The sequence below is a fragment of the Rhinolophus ferrumequinum genome, chromosome 20, assembly GCF_004115265.2.
Source record: "Rhinolophus ferrumequinum isolate MPI-CBG mRhiFer1 chromosome 20, mRhiFer1_v1.p, whole genome shotgun sequence".
NCBI classification, from domain to species: Eukaryota; Metazoa; Chordata; class Mammalia; order Chiroptera; family Rhinolophidae; genus Rhinolophus; species Rhinolophus ferrumequinum.
The window spans coordinates 23,147,851-23,167,792 of record NC_046303.1 but is presented as its reverse complement, the minus strand read 5'-3'; the positions used below and the strand labels follow the sequence as shown (position 1 = coordinate 23,167,792).

The 19,942-nt window shown below is 34.4% G+C and overlaps 1 protein-coding gene across 1 annotated transcript in view; it reads right to left on the bottom strand.

The window, feature by feature from the left end:
- MEOX2 (mesenchyme homeobox 2) overlaps positions 1-19,631 on the bottom strand; it is a 65,066-nt gene extending 45,435 nt beyond the window's left edge. Inside the window, exon 1 of the mRNA XM_033088010.1 lies at positions 18,838-19,631. Coding sequence (XP_032943901.1) covers positions 18,838-19,351 — 514 coding nt within the window. The 5' untranslated portion in view covers positions 19,352-19,631. The remainder of the gene's footprint in view (positions 1-18,837) is intronic.
- Between the last annotated feature and the right edge of the window lie 311 nt (positions 19,632-19,942).

Below are 19,942 nucleotides of genomic sequence, written 5' to 3'. Positions count from 1 at the left end.
AATTCCTGCTCTGTGGAGAGCTGCTGGACTTTCTAGCAGGTGTAAAGACCCCACGGCTCCTTCTGTTGCATCTCATTTCCACTTATTAAATACTTTATCTTGGAGGATGAAGCAAAAGTGACTTTTGTGTTTCCTGGCAGTCTCCTGCTTCAAAGGACTTAATAGTGATTTGTTTATTTCCGAGGAAATGGAAACCAGTCAGTGATGACAGATTTATTAGTTAAGTGGACATCACACACAAAAAAACCTTTTCTTACAGTTCAGGCTTCCTTCTAACCACACTCTAAATGTTCAAGACAAAGTTATATATTTTGGCAAATCAAACCCATGTGATTTATTATAGTCAAATTTATGAATTGATATGATTTCCTCCACATACATTTCCAGAATAACCCAGAGAAAAGAAAATGAGAAAAGAAAACTAGTATTACCCTAAATTAAGAGGGGGAAAAAAGCATACTAATTAATTGGTAACACTGAATATCTTTAGGAAAATAATTGAAGGAATAATAAAACAAAAGTGATGAATCACAAGGATTCAAATAAGATGTGTGGAATTTAAAGAAAGCACTTGCAATACAGGCAAACTCTCAAACTGCAAATCATGAGTAATTTCAAGTATAACACTATAGATTTAATTGTCATATTAATCACTGATATAATATTTTTTAATGTTCAAATGTTCAAAGTGAATTTGAAGAATGGGTATCAAATCCAGAATGGCCCAAATTCTTACTCCTCAAAAAATGATTGATTTTACCAGGAAGTAAATGTTGCAAGCAAAACATTAGGATCATGTCAACAGAAATTGTCTCCCTTCCTAATTAAATTTTAAAAATTCAGCTAACTAACCTTCAGAATTCACTCAAATCAAATGGACAGTGGTAATTAAATATAATACTGCTAGTCTAGGGAAATAGCTCTATATGCTATCCTTACCCTGATTGTAGAAAGTGACCAGTTGAGCAATTCTCAAAAGGAAAATTTTAGCTGACATCTTAATAAATAAAAGGGATCACATTGTGAAACAGCAGATTATGGAAATTAGAGAAACATACTGAATTGAAAATTATTAGTCCAAGCTCTGCATACACTATTTTAGGGGTGCCACTCTCTGAGCCTCAGTTTTTTCATCTTTAAGATTGAAGGGGTGGGTTTGATAAATTCTAGAATCCCTTCCAATTCTGACATTCTGTGAATGTGCTTGAATAGGGCCTGCAAGAAAGTCTTAACAGCTCTCAAGATAAAGATGGAGAGCAATGCCAGGAAGACCAAAGAAGGGAAACCGGTGAAGGGCGAAAAGTCATTTCACTTGCTTCACAATATTCATCTAAAGTCAGTACTTGAAATATGGGAGAGTTTATAACGTCACAGTCATGCCTATATAAATGTACTCTACTCTACAATGTCTCCCATGGGCCTAATCCTCCCTTGCCTTATCAAGATGACATTGATTTCCTGCCAAAACTAATACAGCATATTTTACCAGCTAGCAAAATCTCTTACCTTTCCCTCTGATTTTATCATAGGACGCCCTGGGAATAACATTTTTGAATCACAAAGTTTAGCCACCTACGATCAATTACTGCCCACAAACGCTGGTGCATAAGACAAAGAAACACTTAAATCTTAAAAGCTGAGGATTTGAACAAGAATGCCCTAGAAATAAATGTTGTGCAGGATTCTGGGAACCCCCCCACCCTGTATTTCATATCTTCATTAATCAACAAGGATCCTTTTTTTTTCCCGAAGTTGATTTGATCCAGGTCACAGTCTAACAGATTTTCATGAACGCATGACTTTAGGAGTAGAAAGTAAGAAATGAGAGAAATTGAGACAGGTGTCATCATTTCTGAAACTTTCCTGGATTTCTCTGTATATATTCATCACCTTTGCTACATTATTATATCCTGTATCATACTGTTACATCCAGTTGCTTCGATCTTTCTCTTTGCTGCTGTGGTGTGGACCTTTCCAGAAATTTCAAGGTATTCTATTCATCTTAGTGTACTTGCAGCACAGAACCAAGTCCCTGGCACATAGTAGGCATTTAGTGAATTATGTCTGAGCTTGTGAATTATAATACCATTGAAATACCTATTGCATTGGTGTGTATGCCCAGGAACAGGGGAAGGATAGGCTACAATTTGACATTAATTACCATTTATCTAAATAGTTCTTCTCTGAACTATGTGTTTCTAAGGAATTTAACTTGATCTAAAATACTAAGGCTATTTCCTAAGATAAATAGGTGATTCAAAATGAAGTGTAATTCTATTAGAAAATGTAAGATGAGAAAGATTCTATGTATGTATGTATATTATATATGTATATATGTATGTATATATGTATATATGTGTATATATATATTATATATGTATATATTATATATGTATATATATTATATATGTATGTATGTATATTATGTATTATATATATAGAGAGAGAGAGAGCGAGAGTGAGAGAGATAGACGTTTAGAGAAAATGCGAGAGAATATTTATATCTGCCCAGAGAATAGTACACCTACCTAATGAAGAAAAGCTCTTAATAATATTCTGCCTGTGACTCTTGTGTCAAGCAGCCTCTCCCTAATTCAACACCTCCTCACGACACAGATAAATTATGGATCCACTTTATTCTATTCACTTTGAATAACGTATTTAAATTTCCTATTGGTTTAGTTTGGTTTTCTCAATTCCTGAGTTTTCAGGTTAAAACTATTCAATATGGAAGTCACATGTGTACTAACATGCATTTCACCGCTTTATTTAACAAACATACTTTAATTAGTGATGCTTTTTTTAAGAGATACCTTGCATTTGCAGACTATTTCTTCTAAGTTGTTCCTGTAAAATAAACAAATAACATCTTGTCTCTACTTTCTATGTCCATGAAAAAAAGCATACTGTTTTTTTAAAATTGGGAAAAACTAAGATTTCTTCATTTAAGTTTTTAAAAAAATGAAAAACATAGATTACCACATCCACACATTTACACACCAATGGCCACCAATGCCTTTTGAGTAAATTTTCGATATAAAAGTAGATCATCAATTTTACTTACTGAAAACTACTAAAATGTTTTCCTCACTCTTCTTCTACACTGCCAATAAAACTTTATGGCAAATTTTATTTGGGCTGGCCTGCTTCTGTTCTAAAACCTCTGAAAAAGAATAAGAGATGCCAGGACACTTGCACATGTCTAACCCAGTGCTATAATATATTTATTTGTTTTTCAGTAGTAGTTCTAAAATAGCCTGAATGAAATCAACATTTTTCTACACTTTCAAACTTTAATGTATACTCTCAACTCATAAATTCCAACATACATGTATCCAGTGGTATCTTTGCTTAACTTCATATGTAGTGTTAATATTGCCTTTTCTCCCATAAATTATCAGCAGTTCAGTCATCAATGAATTACCAGTTAATCTCTACTAAAAATGAACCCACTGATGAATAGTCCTCCTGCTTCCCACATCATCAAAACTGTGGTTGTGTCAGCTTAACTGGGTAATGTATGGTGACGGCCAAACCGGCCCAGATGTGTCACAGTACATACGCAAGACTCCCTATATGTCACTCTTCTTTGCATTTCTTCTTTTCTAACGCCAAGATGAATACTTCATCCTCATTTTCTTCTTAGTTAAAAATTTTCCCTAATAGGCTCTTCTGTTTGTCAACTACCTGATTTGCAATTCTGCACTTCACACCAGGAACTCTAAAAGACGAATTATTTTAAAAGGCTTTAAAATATATATATATACACACACACACACACACATATACATATATATACGTGTATACGTGTATATGTATATATATGTATACGTGTATATATATATATATACATATATATATATATATATATATATATATGAAATCATTAATTGCCACTGTCTGATTTTATTACGTTTTTATACTTTCCCCCTGGAAAATCTAGCCTAATTCCTGGCATGTTCCCCATCCTTTCCCAGAAAAATGTTCTCCTCCCTATTCCTCAAGAGGCCTGGAAGAATCTCCCTAGTTGACCTTACATTTTTTTAATAAGCTTTCATTGTTTGCCTTCCCACTTCTAAAATTCTACTTTTTTTTTACATTTATACCCATTGTTATGTTGTGTTTTACTTCATTTTAATTTTGTATTTATAATTCAATATCTCTGATTTTGCTTTTTATTTTGATAACTGCCCAAATATCAGACTTATAATAATTATTTCAGGATACACTTTGGCCTCTTCAAAACCATGAATGTGCTTTACTTAAGTGACTATTTGGTTGAGTAAACCAAACATTTATCCAAAAAGTTTTAGCAAAATAATGTTTCTTACATTTTACTTTCTGATATGCTTCAACTGTTATGGTTATATTTGTAACTGTTCCTGGCTTCATGTGGTATTTAGTTCTCATAATCTCTTTCTCCAATCAAGGAGGTTCCTATCCTTGATGACTCTTTAGTAGGGGAAGACTAAGAAAGTTTGTACTTTTATGTAGAAGCTCTGTTCAATGGGACTTTCTAACACATGGAAATGTTCTATATCTGCCATGTTCACTATAGCAAGTGGCTACATATGACTACAGAGTAGTTGGAACGTGGTTAATGATATTGAAAAACTGATTTTTAAATTTTAGTTAAAATGAACTCTGTGGCTAACGGCTACGGTATTATACAGCACAGGAAAGAATAATGGTTCTCGGTGATAAACACAGACATACAAATGGCCATTTCTAGTAAATCAGTAATTTTTTATTGTGACATTTCTCTCTATGTGAAGAAAAGGATGAAGTTGTTTAGAATACAGAGTCCCTGCTTCTTAGAATGTTTCAACCTAGAAACAAGAATTTTCTAAACTGATAGTTCTCAATCTTGTACTTAGAATCACTTGGGTGCTTTTAAAAAAATACCGATGTCCAGATAAAATGATAAGATATTTGAGATTTGTTTTAAAATAATTGGGACAAAGTGAGGGAAGAGAAAGATGGTAGTTAAGATTGACCACGAGTTAACAAATATTGAACATAATGGGCACATGAGGATTCATTATACTATTTTCTCTATCCTTTTAATACTATAATGTTCCATTATAAAATCTTAAAAACTCCAGCTCTACTCTAGAATAATTTAATCATAATTTATAAGGCATTGATATTGTTAAAGAGTGCCCAGATCATTCCAACGTAACATCAGTATCGAGAGTTACTGGTCTGAATAAAGTAACCTTATGATACCACATTTATGAAAAAGGCCAGAAGCATAGAGTGTCAGAAGGTTGCTTTTCTCTGTGAATTGAAGGAATTGTTAAAATAGAATCGGTATCAGAGTCATGAATAACAGAATTTTTAAAACTTGTCAAAATGTATTGCAATATGAATTCATTTTAACTCTTTACAGAAATAAATTCTAACTCACTTGCACAGGTAGGCTTATTGCAAATTTTCCTTGCATCAGACAATTTATGTGATAGGTAACTAAGCTCGGAACCAAAAGGGAACGACTTTTTTAGCTTGTGCACCCCTCACTATCATTGCTGTTTCCTTACTAGCCAGGCTACCTCATATGTGGTTACTGGTCAGTGTCTCAGATCCACATTGTCTAATCACATACCATTGTTTCAATATGGCTAACCACTTCTACTCAAAGCAAAATGATACAGACACAGTCTCATGGGTTGAATCAGTTATCATGGTATCAATGTCCTCATTAAAGGGATTTCTCTTTTTTAAAAAAATCATCTACTTGAAAGTTTTGAAAATAATCTATTTTTATTTTCAAATCATGCACTATTTGTGCCACTATTCGATAGTACAATGCCAGTTGATTAATACTCTATATTTTCCCAATTGCCCAGTATTTCAAGTTCAATTTGATTTTTTCATTTTGTTAGACAGGCATTTTAAATACTACCATTACTGACTCATTGTAATGTGCAAAAGCTCAACAATGCATAGGATAACTCCACAAAATATTTATGGAATCTCATTTCTGAGCCAAAAATAATGGAATGAGGAATTGCCAGACATTAGTTGGGTTTAACAATCACTAAATTGTTGAAAAGATAGACACCTTACCTTTTAAAATGTAGACTTTCTTGCTGATTTATGATATTTTTAATAAATGCGTATTTATTTTTGTCCATATTTATTCATAAATAGTAAATATATACCACAGAATCACAGGTATATCACTTTAGAAAGCATCCATAAAAATAACTCAGAAACAAACACAGGTAATTACTTAAGTTGGATATTCATTAAACTCTCCTAAGAGTTGCCCAAGAAATGTTCTGAATTTGCCCTACTAGAAGCATGGAACCAAGAGTTTCAGAAAACCCCTAACACAGATAACTCATTCATCATTAGTGAAGCATTTTTTCTATGCTACAAATAGGATTTACCCAGCACTCTTGTGCACCTAACACGATGCTGGATACCATACTAAAATAAAAAGAAGACTTTTCATGTGGTAGTGTATGTAATTCAAACCAAAAGCTAGAGACATGTGAAATAAGAACAGCAAAGAACCATGAGGCAAAATTTAAGTGTATTATTGTGCAGTATATACACATTTATTTAGTAAGGGAAATGCAATGATTAGTGTAGGCTGGTATTGACCGGAGAATGTCTCAATAGCCAGATTTTAATGAAAATAATGAAGATATATTAGAAAAAAATTACAGGTTATGGGATCAAAATACAAAATATATCTGACAGGTAGCACAGAGCTAAATACACACACATGAGTGCCTGTAAAATTAGTGAATTCTGAATAAAGTTCGTGGATTGTATCATTATCAGTTTTCTAGATTGTATCAATATCAGTTTGCTGGTTGTTATTGTACTATGAATGTGAAAGATATTACCATTGGGGGAAACTGGGTAAGGAATATATAGGATCCCTCTGTGTTATTTTTTACAATCTCATATGAATTTACAGTTTTCTCAAAATAAAAAGTTTTTTTAAAAGGGGAGAGACATAAATAAGTTTATTGAAGACAAACTGGTTAAAGTGAAAGCAAAACCAGTGTCAACAAAACTGGCCCAGCTGGTCAACTAAGCCTTTCAATGATTGAGTTGGGAGGTTGTAGATGGAAGCCCATTTATATATAGCCCTACATTCTTATCCAAGGAAATTAGATAGTAAGTAATATGTGTCACGTCACTAGGGATTCTTGACTAAATGGGAGATGCAGAAAATCTTGTGGAAAATTCCTTGAATGCAGTTATGACTATATACTAGTTAGGTACCCACATTAAAAAGTCTAAGAACACTGTTTTAAACTAAGATTTAGTATGGCGTTCCATAAACTAAATGTAAAAACCCTTCGCCAGGAAAGCGTAGCTCTAGTCTAAATATATCTTTTTTATCTATCTGATAAGGTACATAATATATTTGAGATTACAGTATATATTTAATCACATTATATTACATAATACATATTATATTTAATTATACATTATATACATATCTGGATATACATATATCTGGAATACATATGCCTGTGTGTATGTATGTATATATATAGCTAGTGTTAAACCAGATTTATTTGCACAAAGAATCAGTACAAGTAAAATCTAGTGGTATATCATTGATGAACATTAGCAAAAAATATTACCTTATGTTCAATATAGGATTCCATTAGGAAAGAATGAAAAGAGATAAAGATACTCTGAAGACATCTACATCAGGAGTCCTGGGGAGAAACCTAAATTAAGTGTAAGAGACATTAAAGTAGGAATAGGAAAAAAATATAGAAGGATGTTGAATGGAGCAGAGTTGGGATGAGCTGTATAGAAAGAAGCAGCATGGCTGAGTCTTGAATATAAGTCTAGTGGAAAAGGAGAAATAATGAATTGAGACCAATAATGTGAAGGCATTTTGAGTGTTATTTAAAATTATGTAAAAGAGGAATTATTTATGATTATTATTTTGGAAATAAAGTTGTGTTTCGACAAAAAGGAAAAAAATATTGGAAGAGGGAACTATATTTTTCATGTTTAATTTTGTGTTTTGAGGGAATAGTAAGAACTAATGATGTGGAATTATCAGGAGAGTCAGTGTTCCAGAGGTTATATGGTTCATTGTACTGGGGAGGAATAGATGGGTCTGGTGTTTACAGATTGTGGGGAAGATTGGTGTGGGCAGGAAAGCAGGAGAAACAGGGAAGACATATCTGGTTAGCAAAGGTAAAATGACCGATTGTAAATATTTTTGAGAATCTTTTGTGCAAGAAGATTGTACTAAATTTAAAAATGAGATCAATATGTATCTAAGAATGGAGATATAGTTAATGACTTGAGACAAAGGAGAGCTGCCAGATGTCTACTTGTTGCTCTTCATTACTTTGAACACAAAAAGGCTAGGTTAAGCTCAATTTAGAAAAATTTAGCAAGAACTACATCAGTAGAAAGTAAGAAAATTGAAGCTAAGTGTGTATAACAGTGTTCATATTCATAAAACAAGAATTAAAAATTACTGAGGTAACCTGACATAAAATCACTCAGAAAGAGATAGTTTACACCCAAGTAAAGCACTTTGTGAAATTACATTTTATTCACTCAAAAGCAGTAGCCAACATTTTAAATGATGCTGAAATTTATTTTTATTGGGAAGACTAAAAACTTAGGGTTTAAAAATATTTTATGAGATTTTCCTTTTAAGGGCACTAGGCTGAAGTGAGGATATGGAAGTTCAGCTGCCACCACTTGGCTGAATGGACAGACATTACTTAACTTCTCTGGGTGCTTTCTCTCATCTAGGAAACACATTCATTGAACTAGGTGATGCCTTGGGACTCTTCTAGTGTCTTGATAATTCTGATTCTAATGATCTGTTATAGATTACAACTCATCAGAAAAAAAAAGAAAAGAAAAAAAAAAAACAAATAACAAATTAAGACAAACCTGAAATCCAAGATACAGTTGGCACATTTTGTCCATGCTCTTTATAACTGCACATTAAATGTTATATTCTTCCTACACTCTTCTCCTTACTCTCTCCCAGCCTTCCATTATCCAGCAGAGAAGAACTGGCTATTGCTTTTTTATATATTTTTTTTATTTTTCAATTACACTTGACATACAATATTACACTAGTTTCAGGTGTGCAACATAGTGATTAGACTAAAACTTACAAAGTAATCATCCTGATATGTCTAATACCCATCTGGACTTCCCTTATTTGAAGGATTAAATAGCTGTAAAAGAGTTAAATTGGTTTTTGGAATTTTAATACAGTATTTGATTCTACTCTTTCTTCAAAAGCAACTGCCACAGACCATCATGTACAATAATTTTAAATTTCTCAGCAATACATTTCTGAATTCGCCACATTGAACTGTGGGTGCAGGAGAGGTGACTAAGCCAAACAGAGTGAAACTAGCCGATCATTCAGAACTTAAAATTCGGGCAAGTTTTGCTCTTTCTCTGGTTTCAACCTAAGCAATAATTCTCAACAGTTTATTAAATATAAATAAATACACAAACAAACCAGCAAATTATTTTCTTTGAAAAAAATTATCACCAAATTAAAATTTTTTATGCATTTTATATATACATTTTTAGTTTTAGTGGTATTATGCCAGACGGTCTCTAAATGGGAACACCAAAAATAACAAAGAGCTACAATATGTAAATTTTGTCTGCAGTAAGTTTTATAACACAGCAGAAATATGCTATGCCCACCTGCCAAGCTAACAGCTGAAACAGAGACCTGAAATTTCACTGTCATATTTAAATCTGTTTGGGTTAAGTATTGTTCCCTCTTGACTAAATGGCCCTCTGTACATTCCTCTTGAAAAACAGGTATTTAACAGAGAAGTGGAGGATACACCGGAGAAAGGTTAGGAGATACCCAAGCACAAGAGGCTATAGAATGGGAATCTTAAAGGTGATTAAGCGAAGTCAACTTGAGTCTCTCACATAATTTGCTCTAGAACTCACTCTACATTTCAGGAAAATGGCACGCGACTTACATTTTGAGGGACAGCTGCAGATTATTTTAATTCTTTAGCAATCTTTTAGGCAAGCAACATTTCCTATAGCAATATTAATAGTAAAACACACACACACACGCACACAAAACAGGAACATAAGACAGAAAAATTACTTTCAGATGCTGCACACCCACACAACCTAATTGCACCTTCATTGATATATGATAAAAATAACAATTAACACCTACTGAGCCAGACATTGTTCTAAGTGCTTTATGTTTATTAATTCAGTATTAACTAAGGTGGAAATTAATTCAGGTGGAAACTAAGATACAGAGAAGTTAAATCACAACTAGTAAGAAACAGAGTTAGATGTGTTCTGCTAGATCTACTGTGGTCATTTCTCCTCTATGGCCTGTGTTCCATTAGGTTGACTTCGATGGATTTCACCACCAAGACCCATGTGCTTTGCTTCATCTTCTCATTACATTTGACCAATGGGAGGCAACACAAGGAGATCAGAAGGCATGCAAACAGATTACTGGGTGATATTTAATATCAGCTGCAGTACTCCATCTAAGGTCCCAACTTTGCCAGCAGGCTTCTGTCCTGCAGGCTCTCTCTGGATTCGGGATTCTTGTAATAGCTCCTTCAGGTTTAGGGGTACTAATGTTTTCCAGTTGTGGCCAGGCCCTGGGTGATTCACCATTTCCTGTTGCTTCCTACATACTGCCTACCACCAAATAGTAATCATCAAACTCTCTTCAATTATCCCTTTGACTGTGCCACCGATTTCCTTGTCTGATAGGATGATTAAGAAATAAATCTTTTATGATTTATCAAGTAACTGCTAAACACGCAAAAAAAAAAAAAAAAAAAAAAAATATATATATATATATATATATATATAGTGTTGAAGCTTCTTTTTATTTTCCCAAATATCTGGGAATCCAAGAATAAATTTGGTAAAGCTCTATTTCCAGGAGCAAAGAATAGTTCTAGAAGAAAAGATATCTATAATTCCCTGAATTTTGAAGGTAGACATGCAAACGGTGGTAATCCTGGAAATGTGGACGGCAGCAGGCTCCCAGATTTGGATGCCTAACCTCTGGCTTTCCTGTCATTTCAATCTGTCTCAATAATTTATATCTAGATGCTGTCTATTTTAACGCAGTCAGACTCGTTTATATTTCAAATAAGAAAGAAAGCTCTGAAGTAAATGTAGTTTACACTTGTAGTTGGAGAGATTTTAATTATGAAAAGCAGTAAACATATAGTGAGCTCATTTTCCTTTTGAAAATTATAAAATAAGGACAGATTTCACTTAATTTCACATTAATACTAAAGTTAGGACTAACTTTAGTTGACTTTTAAAATGTGAAAGCCATTTGCCAAATTACTGGTTTCCTTCAAAATCAAAACTACGTTTTATCTATTTAGTTCCCAGTAAATTTTTGATGGCACAATTCCATGTTACTGAACTACACATTTTTGCTATCAAAATAAAAGCTATCTTTTGTGAAAATTATTTGGTATTCATTGTTCATTTTATAAGTCATTGCCCATTTTATTTTATTTCAACTAATAAGAATACACCTCAGTTTAGCTTGCTGTTTTTTCAGGAGGCTAAGAAAAATCATCCAAAAGTTTACTGTACAGTCCAGACAGTATAAGAAGCCATCTCTACAGACACTGAATACATTTCACCACTACATTTGCAAATAACTATCACTTTGCAAAAATAAGTTTTTATTTGGGTGTCATTTCTGGCAAAGCTTTAAGCCTATATTTTCAGAGAGTAAAATTCCAGGCCTTTAAAATTCTACTGGCATCCACCAACCTAAGCTGGACCCGCCTCTAGGTTTCCGCAGAGCCTGAGAGAGAGATGACTTCATCTTCATCTTACGCATTTTCTTGCCCATAGTCATGTAAGATAACTGGAGTTTTTTCGTTTCTTTGTTTGTTTGTTTTATTTCTTGTAGTACAATGGAAATCTCTTGAAGTATGTGGAGAATAATGAGTTAGAGGGAAAAAAAAAAAAAGAAAAAAACCTGCAGGGGAGTTGGCATATTTGACTTTAATGATTATCATTGATTACCAGTTCCAGCCTGTTGGACTCCACACAGCTGTGTATTCTTCAAGCCTAATATTGTATTTTGTAACTGGAACGAACATTTAACATCATATTACAGTGTTGAATGTGGATGCTCTAGCTCAGGTGGCCTGTTATCAAGTAATTAAATTTGGAATTCTATCTACTGGTGTGTAGGTATCTCTTTACATAAATTGATTATTTTAAAGTGAGCTTTAAGTATAGCTGCCATGTCCTCATTAATTCAGCATCCTCCCTGTTTTCTTTTTGCCATTAGCCTTTCTGCTAAAACACAGTAGAAACTAAAAACTATGGAAAACAAACATCTTAAACTCAAAATTTCAATCAGCATAGCCTATCTATAACATCTTAGAAAGAAATCTTAGAAAGAAAACAAAACCCAACAGGATATTTAAATACATGTGAAACATTTGGATTGAATTTATTCTATAAAATTTTGAAGATAAAGAATTTTTTAATTTAAATCTTGAATTAAAACCCTAACATTCTTACCACTATGAGTATTACCTAGCAAACTTTGTTATATTTGCAGTAAAAGTAAAAACTTCAAGGATATAAGAATTAAGTCACCAACATACACAAATATTTAGAATCATTAGACTTTCAAGAAAATGCTGACTTTTAATAGTGTAGCAATATCATATAAGCTAAAGTTCCAATTTATTAATTTTAAATCTATGTAGTATAGAGAGAGCAAAGTGATTTTTTAAAGAATTTTCCTCTCGCTCATACAAACCCTTTCCAAGAATGTATACATATAATACAGATTTTATCTGATTATTCTTGTTCATATGCACATGTAAGTGACCAAAGAATATATCATAAAATATTTTCAGAATTCCATGAAAACCAATATTCCGATACACAGTACCAAATTTACAGACATTTATAATGTTTACAGATTCAGAAATATTATATTGCTGTGGAAAATGTAACATTATAAATGAAGGTTTCATGAATTATGGCTTACTTTTTTATTGTATGTTTAAAATGCCAAATATAGAGGAAAAATAATAATTGACCCATTCAATCACATGTGAACGCATACTCTTACCAAGTAACTTTCTGTGAATTTAGTAATAAATATATTAAAGGCTTTAAATAGAAATATTCTGAAATGTAAAAACAGTCTGGAATGTACACAAATGAATCAATAGATATATTATTGATTATTTTGTATTATAAAATACAGTCTAACACAACTTTCTTAAAGTGAAAATAAATCCCCTACACTTTTATAATGTACGTGGAAAACCATTAAAGAAAAGGTCATCAGATTTAAATTATTAGTAATTCTGCCTCAACATAGGTAATGCAAATTGAAGGCCCACATAACTTCTACCATTGTTTTACTCAATGAGAGAAATAAAATATTCTGCAAGGTGTTCTCCAGCTGGATTTTGAACCTCACCAATGTCTATGATTTAGGAATAGTGTAGAGAGCATTGCAACCAACTTTTCTTTATTGTGTTACTCTATGTCTACTTGGAGGTTTCACTTTAATACAGTTATTCTAAGAAACAGTCATAAGAACATCATTAAAAAATAGGAAAAATGTTAGTGTTTATTTCCTTTGCAACATTAACAAAAAGCTTATTATTGATAACTAAACCATATTAATGGCTAAAATACATAATATAGAGAAATGAATTGTGACAAGAAAATGTGTTTTGTTGCTTAAATAGGTTAAATATAAAATATATCATATCTATTTCAATTTCTGATTTGTGGACTTTCATCTTGGTTTGTGTTTCACCACCCCAGCGCCCCCTACACCACCACCTCTGGAATCAGTCACCAGTACTATACCCAGGAAATGTAATTTAACTGGCCACTCAGGAATTAATCCTTCTTATTTTATGATTACAATCAAAGGGGGGGGGGAATGCTACTTCTGCTACTCTCACTTCATGTGCTAATTTATTTTCTCCACAGAATATTATAGTACTTTAAAAATAATATGGCAAAAATACAGAAAACTTGACAGAGATAAATTATCCACAGCTATTAACTCAACAAATACTAATTAAGGAATTCCTGTGTGTATTTTATTTTCTAATATGTTTTCTATCCTTAGCATTTATCATTCATAGATGTTTCTAATCATTATAGCAATGCTTGGAAAAGAGACATGCTCTGAAATTTTAGAAATGAATTATTGAGGTGAACATGATCTAAAGCTAAAATATATTGTTGTATTATGTCGGTTTTTCTCATTTGAAATCAAAATCTGAAAGGCTTCATATCTTTGTTTTGTGTTTCTGGCTGCCATTTTTAATATAGTAAATGAATAAAATTGCCCAACACACATATATTTTAACATAGTAAATGAATAAAATTGGCACCATTACCAGGCCAGGTATATGAAATAGAGTTATATGTGGGGATTTCCTACATAATTCAGCTATTAATTAATCCATAGGTTATTTCTCAAATAAAAAATAGTAATTCTAATAAATATGGAATTAGTCTTCCAAATTTCCCTGAATCTAAGGGAAGAGGTTGATCCATTTGCTATTTCTTTTTGTTTAAAATTAATTTCTTAGACTCTTTAGGTCTTACAACAAATATTGTAAGTTATTACAAATTCCAACGCTGAGATGCAGGGTCTATGTTTTTAAACACAGAGGGAAAACGTGGCAATGCTTAAAATATATATTTTACATTTTTTAGTTCAGATCGGCATACAGTGTGCCAACTTATTAGTTTCCAGTGATAATTACTGTAAACAAATATTAAAATTTTAAATATTTAGTACTAGGTTTTTAACCCAAATGAAAGTTTTAGAGGTGCCATACCTTGCATATAATGCTTTTCCTTTTCAAATAAAGCATAAATAAAGGTATTTACACAAAACTTGAAAGTATTTTTATTTTTATTTGCATTCTTTCTTCCATTCATTGCTGACTCTCAACAATAAAGCACCTTAATTCTAAAGATATTGGTGCTCTTGACCTTTGAATGTAATCATTTGAGAACACTCATGTAAGTTAATTGTACTTAGATTTTTTTTGGGGGGTGGGGGGGTCAGGTCACCATTTAAATACGTTCACACCTAAAATTAATCTACCGTTTCAAGAAAAAGAATGAAAATTATATTTTTTATTTCATAAATTTGAGACCTTAATTTGTCTCATATTATCCTAAAATAATCAAGTTCTAATAGACTTTAAAAAATTCTAAAGCAAATGTTGAAAAACTATAATCCAGTAACTCAAAGATGAATAATAAAGTGGCTTTTCTATTTTAGAAAACATGATGATTGAAATATCTAGAAAAAGTACACTATCATACCAGAGTTAGGGCTGGTGAGCTTAATAAGTTTCCAGCTTATTAATGTCTTTCTTGTCATTCTGCTTAGCCAGACATATAGACAGACATAATTTTACAGTAAATAGTTTATGATTTTGTAGCTATAAACAAAATATTTGCAATTTTACAAGAGTCAACTATGATTCAAAACCTTGTAAAACCCACATCTCAAATCATTTCCTTTTTAAAATAATTTTCATTTTGTATAAATTATGTACTTATATTAATTCAATTAATTTGGATAGAAAATATTTACACATTTATACTGTATATTACTTGCATAAAAACTAAAGTTAGATTGATTAATCTATTTTGGTTATTTTGGCTGAAAGTGAGTGTTTTATACCTATTACTACATTGTTTAGCGAACAATCAAATGTAATTGAAGCAATGTAATTCACCCTATTTATAGACTTTTTTTTAGAATCACCTGCTTTGTATAGATTGCTTTAAGTACAGTTGTAAAGTTTTGATTTTTAAGAGTTCCTTTGAAGATGTGGCAGATGTTGGCTTTGCCAGTAGCACTGGAAAGCATAGCAGGTTCAAAGTTGCAAAAATGTTTAACACATATAAAAAGTAACAATGTGCTTTTCTATTAAACTTGGTCATTTTCAACTGTCAATAAACTATAATGGAAGCATAAAGTTCATAAATATTTGTTTCTAGATGCTTAAGTTTCTTGAGTTGTGAATGTGTGTGGGGGAAAATGCATTTGAATGCACGCTGAAAAATGTTACAGATTGTAGTTTTAGCATCATTACCATGGATAATGTTTGGGTTGTTTTTCGATATTTTTTTGGTGCTTAAAATTCTATTACAATTCTACATAGTCATGCACATATATACATACATACAATATGGGTATTAGATGCAAGGATACAAAATTTTGGTTCCGACTTTGCCCTGGATTTATGTACTACCTTTACTCTGAAATATAAATATATAGTAATTATAAACTGCCTAACAAAATAAAAATGTTTTCTACTAACATGATGTGACTTTCATGTAATACAATTTTAAAATTTCAAGAGTTCAGAAATTAATTTTATTTTGTGGAAATATTGTAATATTAAAACTGTGCTATAAGCAATGAGACATATGCGTAGCAATATATCAGAATTACAGTGAATTTCTATATTGCTTTCATTTCTGTGAGATCAGGATGCCTTAATATTGCTATACAATGGAATAACTGCGAACATAAATTATGGAACACCAAATGTAATACCATCACAGCAGAAAGATATATTGAATTTAAATCTATCTAAAGATCCAACAAATATTAATTAACTCAAATAATGAAATTGCAAATTAAATTTTATTTTCATTAACTAGACATATTTTTACATTATATAGATTTTTAACTAGACACTATTGTGATATTTCCTTTTAGTTAGTCAAAATTTCTTTCAAAATATCTCATCAAAGAAAACACTCATTCTTCCTCCCCAGTGATTCTATCCTTGGTGATAACTAACCGTGTTTCCCACTTAAGATGTAATCTTAATATTTTATGTAGTTGACGCAAACTTTTGTGTTTGTTTATTTTTCCAGTACTCTAATTATTCATTGTTATATTAATTTGGTTATTTCCCACCAACGGAGAGCAAAACTATTGATATAACCAATGTTCTTAAGAAAGTTGTTATTAAAATAATTTAAGGGAAACAGTTCTTAGATCCCACTTTTTCTGTTTCCTCCCAACCAAAATAACACGTGTCTATATGAAAATTCAGTTTGCCCTAAGAAAGTTAGGTACAGTGGTGCAGTTCAGGAAGCAGAAGGAACAATCCATCACACAGATTTCTCATTGCAGAAAGTAAAATGAACAGTAAGAGCTTCTTGATAATTGCAAAAGTGCACTGACCAATCCGAACTCGGCTCTGTTTCCAAAAGCAGTTTTATTGCTATCAAATTTTGAGTCTATGAAAGGATCACTACATTCTAAAATTGACTTATTTTCTAATGAAGAAGGAAAATTGCTTGCTATGATTAACCTTTCAACTTTGTCTTAAGAGTTTTACTTATGGTTAGTAAAAACCATTAAATATGAGTGATACCGCTGGTAACTTTCTCAGATATAAGCTAATTTGCGAGTCAAGCATTAAAAGTTCACCTTTGACCTTGGCAAGTAAAAGTTAGATTTCCCATAACTAACGGTGAAGAACAATTGATAGCATTGCTGCAAAGGAACCTGAAATGTGCGGCTGAATCATTGTCATTTAACGAGGAATCGTACCTAAAGAATTATAAAGCATAAACATGTCGTCAATCCTTCAAACCAATATTTGGAATTACCTTCTAGGACTGTTAAACCAATTCCGCAAAGGTAGAAAAATATGTAAATACTATATTAAACAAATGACACCTTCCAAAAAGACGGAACTCAGGTTGCGCTATAGCTGCAGAAGAAAACTCGGAACCCCCTTAATTGTGAAGCATCTTTTAACAATTTCATAATGAGACACCTAGGTAAGGGCTTTTCGGAAGTAACCTGGAAAACTTTAGTTTCTCTGGATTGCTACAGTTTCCTTGGCGACTGTGCCTTCAAGCATCCGCGTTCAGCAAGGTTCCCCTTTTGCGTGGCTATTCAATTGATCCCCACGTAGATGAGCGCCTCCTGCGCGCACCCGTGAATACCAGCCTCAGAGATGCAGCGAACTTGCACTACTGGGGTTGCTGTTTGTTTCCCAGTACTTGTCTCCGATAATTCTCAATTGGAAGAGAATATCACTTTCCACCTTTGAAATTCAGATTCTCTCTTAAGACTAGTACCACACCAATGCAATTACTATTAAGACTCGTCTTTCTTCAAGAGTCTGAGCATGTATTTATTTACAATTCTCTGATACGTTCTTTAAAATCCTTTGAATTCCTACATTAGGTCTTCTTCCCCAAGAAAGGGAAATTTTTACCATTTGGAATAGGTACTATTTAAAGTACTCTGAAATCAGAAATAAAAAATAAATAAATAAATAAACTTTTTTTTTCTCATACTCTCTGCCAAGTTCCATTGCAAGTTCCAAATATTGTGCAATAATTTGGAAATCCGGTTAACGATGGGAAAAATCGAGCCACTCAGAGTCGGGAATTTGCAAGGGAAAAAGTCAAGGAGCGACACCCGCACGCACGCTCAGCGAACGCTGCATCCCAGGGTGCACTCCTCTCCCTATCGCTCAGAGGGAAAGTCACGCTTCTCAATCGATTTCACATACTGTCACTTGTCCTTTTTTTTTCTTTTCTCAATACTCTGGTAAACCACTTTGAACCTTGGAGAGGTTTCTGCTGTTGGCTACAGTGTTGCGCTCGGAGAAACACGTGTCCCCCAATAACAGGACCAAAGCAGCCTCACGGAATTTAGCGGCGGGAAGCCAGAAAGGGCAAGACCTGCGCCGTCTTTCCTGCTGCCTCACTATTGAGAGAGAATCTTCCTGGACATCTCTCCGCCCCTTTCGCCCAAGGTGCCCGTCGCGCCCTTACCTGAGCTATCGCTTTTCCTCTTGCCGCCACTTCTCTTCTCCGCCTCCGCGGGTGACAGCGCCTGGCGGCCGTAGTCCCCCGGCGCGCACGCGGCCCCGGTCGGGGTGCTGGAACCCAAGCTGGAAGAGTTGGAACACAGGACTGGCGGGCTGCTCCCCATCTCCGGGGGCCCTCCCGAGTCCGGCTGGAGGCAGAGACTGTGCCGAGCCGCGCTCGGGGGGGAGGACATCTGCGGGAGGTGCCAGTTGGTTTGCAGAGCTTGGTGCTGCTGCTGCTGGTGGTGGTGGTGATGGTGATGATGGTGGTGGTGGTGGCCCCTGTGATGTTGGCTGGCGAACATGCCCTCCTCGTTGGGGTATCCCGCGATTATGCAAGACGAGGAAGAAGTGGAGAGCTCGGGATAGGACATATGGTCAGATCTTCCATGGAGGGCGAGAGAGGACTGGGAGAACGGGTGCAAGCCTTGCGCGGTGGCGTGAGGGCTGCGCAGGCAGCCAAAGAGCGGGTGTTCCATAGCATGCAAGTCTCGGGTTCCAGGCAGAAGACTTCACGACGGTTCCAAACGCCACCACCTTCTGTCACTTTTCACTGGACACCGTGTGACTTTTCCCCCTCCCAGAGCAATAGCCGCCCGCGTTTCTGCAGAGCTCTGATAATCCCGGTCCTGAGCCCTAGTGGCCAGTCTCCTTTACATATAAACACTCTGACCTGAAGGAGCTTCCCTCTGAGCTACTCAGATGTCAAGAGTAGGAGAGGTTGAAGCCAAAAGAAGGTGGTCCCAGAGAACTGCTTTCAGGGGGAAACGGCTCTGAGAGGTTATAAATAGAGTGTAATGTGAGCTGGGGGCTGGCTTAGGAGCCCAGCGCTGACCACATGCAAACTCCCTCCAAAACTCCGGCTCAGTCTGAGAGCCACGCGCTCCCAGTTCCACTTCCTAACCCGCTGGACTCACTCAGCGAGTCCACGCCCGCCCGCCCCTGTCGGCCGCCAGGCGTGCAAGCGGCGCGCCGGGCGCCTGAACCCGAGCCGCGGGGCAGCGGCTCGCCTCCCCCGGCGCGGGCGGCAAAGGCGCGCGGCGGTGCACGCCAGCCACAGCCCCTCACCC